The sequence below is a fragment of the Dasypus novemcinctus genome, chromosome 7 (genome assembly GCF_030445035.2).
Source record: "Dasypus novemcinctus isolate mDasNov1 chromosome 7, mDasNov1.1.hap2, whole genome shotgun sequence".
NCBI lineage: Eukaryota > Metazoa > Chordata > Mammalia > Cingulata > Dasypodidae > Dasypus > Dasypus novemcinctus.
In genome coordinates this window covers 88,797,114-88,810,313 of record NC_080679.1, presented here as the reverse complement: position 1 = coordinate 88,810,313, position 13,200 = coordinate 88,797,114, and the positions used below count along the sequence as shown (strand labels likewise).

Genomic DNA, 13,200 nt, shown 5'->3' with positions numbered 1-13,200 from the left:
CATTTTGGGAAGGTATCGAAAAATCTCATGTGATGTCAGAAAACTCTCCAAATAAAACAGATTTTCAATTTAGTATCATATTTATAAATCTATAAGACAGTGATGGGAGTTATATCCAATAAACAAAACCTCAAAAAGAAAATGAAGAGTATAAAAGAGAAGCATGGTTATATTTTGAGATAATTCATGAAAAATCAGGAGTGTAATCTATTGTTAAATGGCAAGTTTCAGTGGTAAGCTACTTCCAAAATTAACTTTGATCTCTTATAATAAATACTTTCTCTCCTTCTTCAAAAAACTATCTTCTTAGTGTAGGGTCAATGCCAAATATCATACTACAGATCTTAAATACATTGTGTGTATTTAAGAAACAAGCACTTAACTGATAACAATTTTCCATTCTACTTTATTATTAATTATTTAAAAATGGTAAGTTCACAAATAATATATATACCAGATATAAGAGTTTGGAAGACTCATTCTTCTTGAATTGATGTGTAGATTTAACATCAGTCCAATAAAAGTCCTAGCAGATTTCTTTTTTATGTGTGGAAATGGAAAACCTGATTCTAAAATTTATAAGGAAATACTAAGGATGAAGAATAGTTACGTACACCTTGAAAAGAATATAGACTTGCTGCGTTGCTACAGTAATTAAGACAGTGTGGTGCTGGCCCCTAGAATCCACATGGAACAGAGCAGAGTTCAGAGAAAGAACCAGGCAAATACGGTCACCTGATTTACAACAAAGATAACACTGAAATTCAAAGGGAGAAAATGTCTTTCCAATAAATGGTGCTGGATCAATTAGATATCCATATGGGGGGAAAATTAATCTAGATCCCATCTACATCAAACACAAAAATTAATTAGGCATGGAGTGCAGACCTAAATGTGAAAGGTAGAACAATAACGCTTCTAGAAGAAAACATAGGAAAAATAGCTTCATGAAAATAAAGTAAGCAAAGATTTCCTAAACAGATACAAAAAGCAATGATCATAAAGATTGTAAATTGGACTCAAAATTAAGAACGTCTATGTATTCAGGCACTAACAGCACAGTGAAAGGGAAAACTGTAGATTGGGAGAATAATTTCTCACAGATCTATCCAGCTGATTCACGTCGAGAATATATTGAAGAACTCCTACAAATGAATAAAAAAAGACAACAACCCAATTTTAAGGTGAGGAAAAGGGTGAATTGTAAGGAATGTGAACTAAAGCTCAATAAGGCTGTCATTTTTTAAAAGAAGAAAACTTGAAAGACACTTCACAAGAACAGACAAAACCGACTGACATTAGGCTAGTAGTTTACCTTTAGGGATACAAACTGGAAAAAGACATGAGGGCACTTTCTAGGTACTGAAAATGTTTTATCTTGACCTGGGTGGCTGTTACATTAATGTATCAATCTGTGTCTGTATGATCTGCTGCACTATACTGTATGTTGTTCTGTTCTATGTCAATATTTCTCAATATTTTCTTTTAACTAAACAAATAAATAAAATCATCCCATTGTGCTCCATGAGGGCAAGAATTAAGTCTCATTCATACTTGCATCTCCCAGGGCCCAACACCATGCCTGCTCAGTAACTGCTGAATTTAATTAAATTGATGAGGTCGTTCCATCTATAGCATCTTAACTAGATTGTCCTAGTATGAGATGGCTGAATTGTCAAAAGAACTATAGCTGTGCACCTCCTACAGTCTGCTTTTAAATTCTCAGTTCATTCATATGTAAAACTCTGGCTTTCCCCAAAAAAGGGAGCTCCTGAGTATTTGCATATTGAAAAGCAAACAAAAATGACCCCATTTGCAGGGTTCAACAAGATTCAAATCAAAGAGTCAAAGAAAAAGGAAACAAAGAAAGGTGCTGCTGTGGTGCCCTAGAAAGCAGATGTTCATTAGGGACCAGACACACAGATTACTATCACAGCATCCTTATCTGAACATGCTATCGTCAGACCACACAGTCAAATCAAATTTTGAAGGCTCAGAGGACGTGCACTGAAGAACATCTTGTACCACTGAAACACGAATTTGAATTTTGTGACAGAGAGAGAGAGGTTGTAAAGAACACCAGATATCACCCACTGTCATGTTAAATCCCATTTGGGCTGTATGTTAAGATATAATCTAATCTTTGTAAAGCAATCAAAATTAACATTAAGAGGCTTCAGCTATTAAAAGTAAAAGCTGAGAAACTATCACCAAGTAAAAACACAACTTTTTTAGACTTTTGCAAATTAAAAAAGAACCCTTGTGTGATTGTATGATTATTATTTAAAGAAATGTTTAGTAAAAGATTCAAGAAATAGAAGAAATGGTTATATGTGGTTTTAAACTATAGTATGGGTTAAGAAAAAAAACGGTAAAAAGCTTACCATTGACCTATTCAAGTTTCAATATCCTTAGGAGTACAGATTTTTCATCAAAATACTTTCTTTTCTGCTAACTATATACAATTTTATTCAAGGTATTATAAATACTCCTAAAAATTTCCATATAAAATTGGGTAAGTTATCAGATGAGAGAATCTGATTCAAAGGGTTAACTGTACTTTAGCAAAGTCTTAATCATAATCTGTAGCATTAAGAGGTAGTAAATATTTTTTAGCCAAATGAAATGAGACACACTTGGTCCCTGATTTGGGCAGGTCCAGTGGGAGTAGTTTACATGTAGTAGTGGAGCCACCAGTAGCACACACAGCTGTTGCTGGTAAGAAGTCAATCCAGAGTGGCACAACTCTTAGTATGCAGCAAGAAAAGCTAAGAGAAAGAGGGGGATCAAAAGGGAGAAGGGGAACATACCCTGAGATGGTTCAAACCTTCGCTGGTTACTCTGCCATGGACTCTACCCCACCCTTGAGCCTTGTCTAACACTTCCCCCAAGATTGTTGAGCTACAATCCTAGGGATCCTGTGTCTGAACTGGCCTCTTAAACAAAGAGTGGTTCTAGCCTTTGTCTTCCTTTGGGGTAGGATTCTCAACCTGTACCTCACAGGCTGAATTCCAGGCAAGAGTTTGAAGTCCTTGGGAGTATATGCCTTCATCAGATTCACAAGGTGTGGGGTTCCCCTAAGAGTTAAGAACCATAGTTGGATCAGGACAAGGGTGATGGAACCGGGCAGTCTCCTGGTTTTTTTCTCTGTTTTCTTCCTGTTACCAGCCTCAATAGCCACTTGCTGGATTCAGGTCTAGAGAGAAGCAAGGATAAGCTGTGAGGCTGGAACAATCTAGGCAGTGGTGAGCCAAGGTTAGAGAAGCAGTACTAGAAACCCTCTAACTACTTTCAATTTTTGTTGTTGTTGTTTTTAGGGGGAAACAGAACACAATATTATCTCTGAGGCCAGCAGAGAAAAAGAAATCTGGTGAATTGGGAGCTCTTCAAGAACTGAGACAGCCTCCCAGGGCCTTACACCAGTGGGAAGCTCCAGCACCAACTCCGGACTTTGCAAATGCCTCACCCACTAGTCCTTCACAGGCTGCGCCTCCCATCTTGAAATCCTTTCCCCAGTTCTCTTGGGGCTTAAAGTCCTGTTGAAGGACTGCAGGGTTCCCCTATTTTCTCATGGCCCCTCAAGTGAGGAAGGAGAACCTTCCCACACCCTTAAAAAGGAAAGAGATGGATTCCTGAAATTTTAACTCTAAATGCCCTCACCTTCCCTGAGAAACATGCTCCAGCACCAGGATTTTTTTCTACGGTACTTTTCACAAGAAACATCTATCTGTGGTTTATAGAATGGGCTACTAGTACAGATTTAAATGAATTTGCCTGGGGCACTATCACTAAGGATAACAATTTACGTATGAAATGAGTTTCAAGTTCTAAATAGCCAACTGACAAGTGAACTTTTTGGAACAGAAACTACAATGCACATTTAGGTTAAGGTATTCCCAGTCATGAATCAAATCATCTAGAACCCTAGAAAACTATCATCTGCCAGGTTATAGAATCTTTGCTATAAAAGTTTCTCCAGTAGTTAAATCTTTCAATGTTTTTTTTTCCCCCCATAAAAGTATTCAAATGATCATATGGAATGAAACCTAAGAAGGGACTGAGTTTAGGAAACTTTTTTTTGGACTTCCACTTTAAAAACAATGAAATTCATCAGAGCTGTGACTTATCAGAGGCAAAGAGCACCTTGGGAGTATTTTAGTTAATAACTTAAAAATAAGAACTGGCAAACTTTCCTTTTTATAAATGTCTGCATTTGTCAAAAGGTTGTTTTGTGATGAATCCAAATTGTTGTTGAGAAGGCAAAGGTAAAGTGAATGGTATTATAATTCTGTAATAAAAGTTTAGTTTTCCTTATGACTAAGTATTTTATCTGCAACTTCATTATATAAACTATGAAAATATTTAGTTGTAATTCTACAGGAAAGGAAGGGTTTAGAATTTCTCCAGTATAAATATACTCCCAATTACAACTCTTAAAATCACAATTTTAAAAAGTGTTAAACAGGGGAAATAGTATAGTGTCATCTGAGAAGCTCAAGTATAGACTAAATATAAGCTTATAATCTAAAATTCATTTTTGGCAACTTTGATTTTTTTTCCTCCAAGAAACTCAAGAGCATGGTATTCCACAATGTATCTAACCAATTCTGCTCATTCAGTGTATTAAATTTTTGAACTTAGAAAAAAACCGAAACAAGTATTTCATATGCAACGAGCCTGCACACTAGGAGAGGTGGGAAGATAATGTGTTTTTTTCTTCAAACTCAGTAAAAATTATTTATGACATCTATGAAATGATCCAGGTGCACTGCCCAAACCCTTTCCCTGAAATAACTGTTTATCTGGGACCCAACAGCCCAAATTCATAGCACATGTTGCTCAATGGGCAGCCACGGGGATGGATTCCATGTCCCACCCTGAGGCCAAGTAAGGGGACAATTATGACTCCTGAAGGACTTGGTTCCATTTGCAGAAGTTCATAATAGATAAAAAGAAAAAGTAGCTCTATCCATGAAGGATCAGGAATAATAAATTAATAAGAGTAATAATAAATAATAAAATCTGTTATTTTCTGAAGAAATGCCAGCTCACAATAGAAAAATTTCCAATGTGTAGGTTATAGGAAAACAATGATCTAATTATCAGTTTAACAAAACCCCAAACTTATTTTCCCCTTTTCTGTAAACAAGGCAAATGAGTTAGGAGAAATAAACATCATTTCAAGTGATTCAAAACCACAAAAGGAACATTTCTGCACAACCACTACGTCATCATTTAAGGATTATATTATCAGCCTGTCATAATCCTAATAGGTTAGCTTAATGACATTTTATAGCCTATAACTGGAAAAATAATACTGTAAAGAAAGGTAATTCAATATGACAATTTGAGGGGAGGGAGTTAACATAAAATACAAAAAATAATTTTATTCTTAAAAAATGTTAAGTACTCATATGAGGATTATAGAGCAGGAAAAATGCCCCCAAATGGTGATTATCAAATCAAGAAATTTTTGCTGACTTATCTAAAAATCAATTTCTTTCTATGTTTATTATAGCTTTTAAGCTCTTCACTTTTTCTCACAAAATGCATAGCAAAGTTTCTAATCCCAAATTTATCATAGTGCTTTCTATGACATTTGGACTCTTGATTGTTTTGCTGCCTTCCAGATTTTACTGTTGGGTAAATATTCTTTGTTTATTTCTTGCATTGTGTCTATTCTGTCTTCCATGATAGTTTGTGAGGTGCTAGAGAACAGAGACCAGATATTTCACCTCCTAAGCTTTCCCAATGTCAAGTGCAGACAAGTGTGTACTGCAGTCACTCTGTAAATATGATCAATTGGCTAATGTTTTAGCCCTTCATGAGCCTCAGCATTTTTCCAACAAGCTATCAGCGTAAACCTTAACCTAATTCCAGAGCACAGATGTTACAGTCAGTGTAGGAAACCATCCACTACACTCCTGGATTTATAAGCAAGTTAACTCTTCATTTCAGCAACTAATCTCTCTTTTACAATCTAGCTTTTCATATTCATCATTCAGAAGAGTATTATCCATCCTCTAAAAATAACAAAATATATCCATTTAAGAATTAAGAATGAGCTAAAAGACATTAGTTTTTCTCCCCTAGGAGGTCTAGTTGTTAATTTCTTGTCCTCTTCTTTTTGTCTTCCTTATCATCTTGGACACGTTTATTTTCTAGTCAGTACTCGTTTGAAAAAATAAAATATTCATAGACTTTTGTTAAGGAGACTAGATGGAATTAAGGAAAAGAATGAATTACATTATAGAAGATCCATGTTCAGTTTGTTGTTAGCTGAGCTGTCAACGTCCCCTTTACACTTTTCCCTTTATAAGTATCATCTTAAGAAATGTTTAGTTTCTATTATCAAATGTTTAGTTTCCACTATCAAATTTGTGTGGGTGCTTGACACATGGTTCCAAGAAGACATTTTGCTCAGTATCATAAATGTCTGTGTCATCCAAGTGTTGCGTTTTATGAAGACACAGACAAGTTCCATCAGGTCTTATTATTTATTGATTTAAATGATACAGCAGAGAAACCAGAATTATTTCATTTTATTCCATGTAAAATCCTCAAGTTCACTGTTCATACTTTTAATGTATGGCTTGATTTCATACTCAACATTATGGTACTGAATTTAAGTCATTGACCTACCATTACTGCACTTTCTTTACAATAGGCAAGTTTACATTGAATAAAGTGCTTCCACTTAAGAGCACTTGATATATTCCTGATTATTCCTACAATATCCCAGTGAATGGGAAAATAACTATATTCTCCCAATTTAAAGGCTAGATGGTTAAATGTCATATTTAGGCTTATGCAAAAGTTAGTAAGAGATAACTATAACCCTAAACACTCCAATCCTAGTTTATATTTTAGTTACTATCCATTCAGTGAATAAATGTCTTTACCAAGTCTGAAATACACTGAAAAGGTGATTTTCTCAAAAATTCAGCAGGGAAATGTTTGGGTTGTGATGGTGGGGGCAGCTGATAAGAGACAAAGACAGACTGAGTCACCAAATTCAACAAGGTTGGCATTTTACCCCCAATATAATAGTATAAGATTTTTCTCTGGCACCCATCATTTAAAAAAAAAAAAACATTGCAAGAAAAGACACTTTTTATTCCATAAATGACATACTGACCAACTGATACATGATTTATCCTTCTCAGTTCATAAAATATTTGAAAGTTTTCATTTTAGAAACAAAATAAATCAAAACACAAATCAAACCATATTGAGATCTCATTAGAAAATTACGCTACATTATTGTATTTGTGGATTTCCAGTCTGAAAAAAAACCTTTATAAGAATTTATTCTGAATAACAATAGTACACTACCAAGCATTTATTTAGCACCTACTGTTCTTAAAATCAAACAATGAACTAGGGAGGTGCTGATATCCTTTGAAGACACACTTTCAGTGGGATAAGGATACCATGCTTGGAAAAAAAACAAACTTTAGTTAACCCCACATCCAAGGAAAACCAAGACAAGAAATTCCTCACCCTTAAACAGATTAAGTGATTTTTAAGTGTTCATGTCATTTTTCACCAAGTATTTATCCCTCCATTCTAGATCTTCCTCACATGCTTTTTATTGGTTAAGCAGATATAGGAAAAAAACAAAACAAAACTATTTTCTTTTCTGGCAACTCCTACTTTAGTGAAAAGAAAAGGAAAGATCCCTTTGCCTTTAACAAAAAGAACCATAATTTAACATTTCAATATCCATTAAGTTGGAGTAATTTTAAAGTTTCAATAAACCATTAAGCAAAATATAAAGTTAGAGAAATTTATCAGTAAAGTTTTTAAAATTTTTCCTTGAAAGTCTATTACATGGATATTGCCCACATTTGAATTTATATTCAAAGCCAAAATTGCCATACATTTAAGGCATACCTAGTTACTTTTTCAGTTTTCTTTTCCTCTTCCCCTCTAGTTGCATGAGATTTGGCTCCTAATATAATAATAATTTTTAAAAAGTACTTGATGGGAAATTCAAAAGAAATAGCTATCCAAAAGGAAGGGTGCTACAATATTGCATTATAATGCATCTTAATTTTAACATTTTCATGACCTTGAGTCTTCCAACAACACTTCTAGATAGCCACAATATCCCACTTACCTGAAAAAATAAGGTTTTTTAATCAATGTAAAATATTGCAATATTATATTACTATTTATAAGAAAACTTTATTCACCTCATAAATGAAGTTACTTCTTAAGATACAAAGCAACCATTTCTTAATAGTACATCTTTGTAATTCCAGTCTACATTATTATACTCAGTTGTTTCACATATCAAATTTTTGCCCCCTGATCCCTGGAGAAACAGATTGTTTGACTCAATATTCACTTAGCAACCACTAAACTAGAGTTAAGGAATTAAACGAAATGTTATTACATGCCAAAATCCGATTCAGGGAAACCATCTTGTTTTAGTAACCTTTATTAATGGAATCTCGAATTATAATCACTCATTATTTTTCAGCTGTTGAAGCTAGATTCAGCTATGTTCTTTAACATAAACGTATACAAAAATGGCTTTAAAACAAAACAATGTAGAAAACAATATTGCTGTACACATAAAAATTTAAAAATCAAGCTTACAATATGGTATATTTCATAGAAAATATACTTGATAAATTTGTGAATAAGGATTACAAATGTCTCAAACTAGCTAGCTAACTCATCATGTAAATAATTTTGTATTTACCTTTCTTCAAAAGAAATAGAATAAGTATTTCAATCCACATAAATATTTGCATATATGCATTGGCAGTAGTGTATATTGTAGTATCTCTGAAATAAGCAGAACATGAATTCAAGGGCTGCCTTTACAATATGTGATATTAATACAGATATTGGCTGAAAATATGTATATGCAAATATTTAATTAAAATATTTTAATTATCAGAATTATTTCTATGTAGCTGAAAAGTGGATACCAAATTTAATTTTTCGTAATACAGCATGATTCATTTTAAAAATTCAAAAATTTTTCAGAACAATCTTTGCTTATGATTACAAAGTTACATCAAACTACATCTCAGAATGAATGTGTCAGATGATAAAGAGAACCTGCTGTGATAAGACCACCCTGAACAAGAAATACAGAAAAACCAAGAGGCTTGTAAAATCATGTTACTTGAAATTTATGTTACTCTACACTTCAGATATTATGAAAATTACATCATCTCCTTCATACCCATGGGTGTACTGCCCTTCCATAACACCCTCAAATCTACGTAGCATTTAATGCAGATTTACTGCTTTTTCTAATGACTTTCTCTTTCTGTCAATGCACATCAGAATAGTCACAGTTCTTAGATGTTACTGTTTGTTAATAAAATACAGAAGTAACTATGTTCTTAGGGGAAAATTGCAAAGTAAAGTTGCCAAAAGAGACTCTGATTGGATCATTAACACAAGAAGAATAATCTGACAAGTTAACTTTATAAAGTATAGTAGCAAAACTCATTTTCAAGTACCATTTTAATTGGTATCATCTCTTCCTTCTGAAGAAAAGAAATCATATCCATTTAATCCTTCTCACTTTAAAACAATCACATCATCTCTCTTGATCACAAGTTTAATTTAAACATCATTTTAAAAACAACTATGCCATTGCTCGGTTTTTAACAGTTCCCAAACAGAAGTTTTAAAACAACCCTGACTTGCAAACAGACCACTGTACTTTAAACAGATTGATGTTTTCTATTCCATATTTCAGGAGGATTAAAAGACGCGTGCAGGCGCATGTGCGGACGCACACACAGGCACACGTACGCACAGGCGAGGGTCACTGCTGTACACAACAGATTCTGAGAGTTGATTAACTCTTTACGCAGAGTAGGTAACACTAGTTTTTAAACTAACTGCAAATCAAACCAAGTCTTTATTTTTTTAATGACTCACACCACTACTATGAAACCAACAGGTACTTGAGGGAGAAAAAAGGGGAGGGGGCGGTTTGCCGTCCAAACTGTGTTTACCTAAAAACCTGCATCTAGTCACTTTACATTTTTAGGAGATGCCCCTCTCTGAGATCCAATCAAGACACTTTTACAATAGGGAATTCAGATTTAATTACCAAACTTTAACACCATGTTATGTAGGTCAAATGAGTGGGTGCACCTTTCTCCTGAAACAAAGGGATTCGGAGTAATGGTATTTCAGATTTCACAGTAGAACAGCAAGATATGCTTTGAGAATGCCATTTACTGTAACACTAATCAATATTAAATACTTTATGCAGGAAGCACTCTTTCAGAAAATGGGCCCTAAAGCTTTCGGGATCCGACCCTAATTACTACAGCAGGCTCTAGCTGTTTGTCTCTCTCTTCAATTATTTACGGGGCAAAAAAAGCCAAGTGGCACTGCATTAGCTATATTAAATGTTATGTAGTTGGTTTCTAACTTACTAATGGTACATAAAAATCACTAAGGTAAATGTGCCTGTAGAAATATTTTTTAATTCTCCACCTGAGTGTATATATTTATTATTCATATAGTTAAGTGTTGAATGGGCTGTCCCTTAGGTACGCCATGTTGCATAATTTAAACTAGTGCATTAAACATATATGACACCTTTATTACACCACAAAAAAAATTTTTAAACAACAAATATTTACAATGTATCTCACAAAAACTAGCATGTCCTTCAATTCCCCGAAAACAAATACGTGAGAATTACACAGAAATGAAGAATGATCTTTGCTGTTACCACCTTGCTGCTTTGGAGCCACACAAAGTATAATGAGAACAGAGGTGTGTGTGAAAATAAGGCCGTCAAATGCCAGAAAATTTCTGATCTGGATGGATACTGACAACTGTCCTTTTTACATAGATGAATACAGAGCTATGTCGTAGGTATATATCAATATGGGCCAGACACATTCTAAGGAAGAAAAGCTTATCGAGGTTGACCCAGAGATTCTTTGTACCAGACCAAGGCATGATGAGCTTCCCCCAAAAAAGTTCAGACTCTCCATCCATACAATCCTTTTGTGATCTAGAAGGGCACCCTGGAGTTGTGGAAGGAGATGCTAACTGCTGGAGATGGTTGGTGCATCCAACTTCTGCTCTCCCAAGGTGTCAAAGCTTCCAAAGCAGTAAAACCCCCACTCTTTATAGACTCATCTTTTTTTTTTAGTTCAGGAGACATCGAATTCTTATTTTAAAAATAAGAGAGGTCCACTAATAAAGTACCCACGGTCCCTAGAAGGCAGCAGTAATTTGTATAGCTACATGTCATCAGCTACAGTTATGCTACCTAAGAGAGTGACAAGGCCACTTTTGAGAAATCACCATTGGAAATCGATCTGTGGTAAACATTTAAGGTGTGTTGTGTATATGTGTGTGTGTTTAAGTAAATACAAAGTCACTTCTCTGCACTGAAATCTGTCCATTGTCCCTCCTTTGCAAAAGCTACAGAGAACATTAAAGGGACATCAATGAACGCTGAGTGAACTTTGGCCACTTTTCTACCCAAAACACCAGCGTAAAAGTAGAAATCAGTAACCAGGTTAAGTGCCACACCGCACAAAGATCAGAGGCGAGGGGCGGGCGCGCAGGGCCAGGGGCGGGGAGGAAAACATCCCGTCCCCTCTGGTGCCCCAGCCTTCGCGCGCGCGAGGGGTTGAGGGGCATCCCTGGCGGGGGCAGCAGGCTCCACGCCACTTAGAGGAAAACCAGGAGTTCCTGCTTGCTGGGTTAGGCCCTGGGGAGTGTCGGAAATCCGCGCCGCCAGCCGACCCTGCCGCGGGCGCCAGGAGTCAGCGACCCACCAGCCAGCGCTCGGCGAAGGGCGCCGCTCGGCTCCGCGACCCTCCCCGCCTCCCCGGCCAGGAAGGGGCTGGCGGCTCTTTCCTGTCTAGTCTCTCCCCGGGCGGCTCGCCGTAACCGGATCCCCGCACTCCGCTCCGCGAGGAGCCGCCGCACGGCGCGCAGCCGGACTCTGCCCAGGCCGAGCTATACTTAGCAACCTCCCTCCGACTCGGCGGGTGGCGGCAGCAGCGCAGCGCGCAGGGCGCCTGGCCGAGGCTCCGGGGCTCGCTGCGCCCGCGCCCCCAATCCGGCTTCCCACCCCCTCCTCCCAGCGCCTTTACCTTCGCTTGAAGATACTGGGGGTAGTAGTAGGTGGCGTACTGAGGGTACATCTGCTGTTTCCACACTTTGCCCATGAAGCTGGACGGGAGCCTGCCGTGCAGGGTCGCGGACACTTTGGGGTTTCCAAGTCTCGATCTCTCCTGCCTCTCCCTTTCCGGCGGCGGCGGCTGCCTCGGCGGCGGCGCCTGCTGCTGCTGCCGCTGCTCCACCTCCCAACCCGAACCAGACGTCCTCCTCCTTCTCCTCCTCCTCCTCCTCCTCCTCCTCACTCCTCCTCCTCCTCCTCCCAGGCAGAGAGAAAGACACTGCAGAATGCAGAGGGCACCCCGGACAGCGCGCTCCCAAGGAGTTTCCTCCCGGGGCCCGAATGCTCCGGGGCTGCAAAGGGCTGGCGCGCTGGCCGCCTCCGCTCGGGCAAGCAGGCTGAGCGGGGCTGGGAGGTGATCAATACAAGTGGAAAGTGCTGCTGCGGCGGCTGCGCTCGGTGCCAGGCGGCATCTGGGGTGGGTGAGCCCGAGGGGAGAGGGGAGAGGGGCTGGCGAGCTGAGGCCTTGGGGGAAGGGCGGCGGGGCGGGGCTTGGGCGCCGCCGAGCCCGGGACCGGCTGGAGGTGAAGGCTGAGTTTTAACCACTCCTCACCTCCCCGGCTCGCGGTTGGACAGGCTTCCGCCCTGGGAGCTCAGATCGCTTTGTGTCGAGGGTGGGGTGGTGGTGGGGGAAGTGTGCGCTTTTTTGGGACCGAGCTTAAGAACTGCAGAGTGGACACCTCTTTTGCTTTCATGAGTTTTTCTGTCCGTAAGCGGAAAGAGGAGGAAATCTGATTAATCTCTCACTTCCCCTGCCCAAAGGATTTTTTTTTCGCAAGGAAAGGAAAATGATTTAGTGCACAACCACAAAGCTGTGTAGTTAGGACACCTGGGTTCCGCCCCGCCGCCTCAACCCCCAGGCCCCAATACTAATTTTCTAGGTGACCTTGGGAGGGTTAGTTAGTGTCCTTCGGTTTGGTTTTCCCAGATGTGAGAGGTGAAATCATGCCCCTGCGTAAGGGGAAGCAAAGCGCACACACATTCCCAACAAACAGACGAATCTTTCT

The 13,200-nt window shown here is 38.4% G+C and overlaps 1 protein-coding gene across 8 annotated transcripts in view; it reads right to left on the bottom strand.

The window, feature by feature from the left end:
* The window catches only part of RBMS1 (RNA binding motif single stranded interacting protein 1), a 225,903-nt gene extending 213,198 nt beyond the window's left edge, over positions 1–12,705 (bottom strand). For 4 of the 8 annotated variants that reach the window (XM_058300789.2, XM_058300794.2, XM_058300795.2 and 1 more), the window contains exon 1: positions 12,108–12,666. In XM_058300789.2, the coding sequence (XP_058156772.1) occupies positions 12,108–12,182 (75 nt within the window). In that variant the 5' untranslated portion in view covers positions 12,183–12,666. Of the gene's footprint in view, positions 1–12,107 lie in introns of all 8 variants that reach the window. The other 4 variants (XM_071216373.1, XM_058300787.2, XM_058300786.2 and 1 more) reach the window with 3 other exon arrangements.
* Between the last annotated feature and the right edge of the window lie 495 nt (positions 12,706–13,200).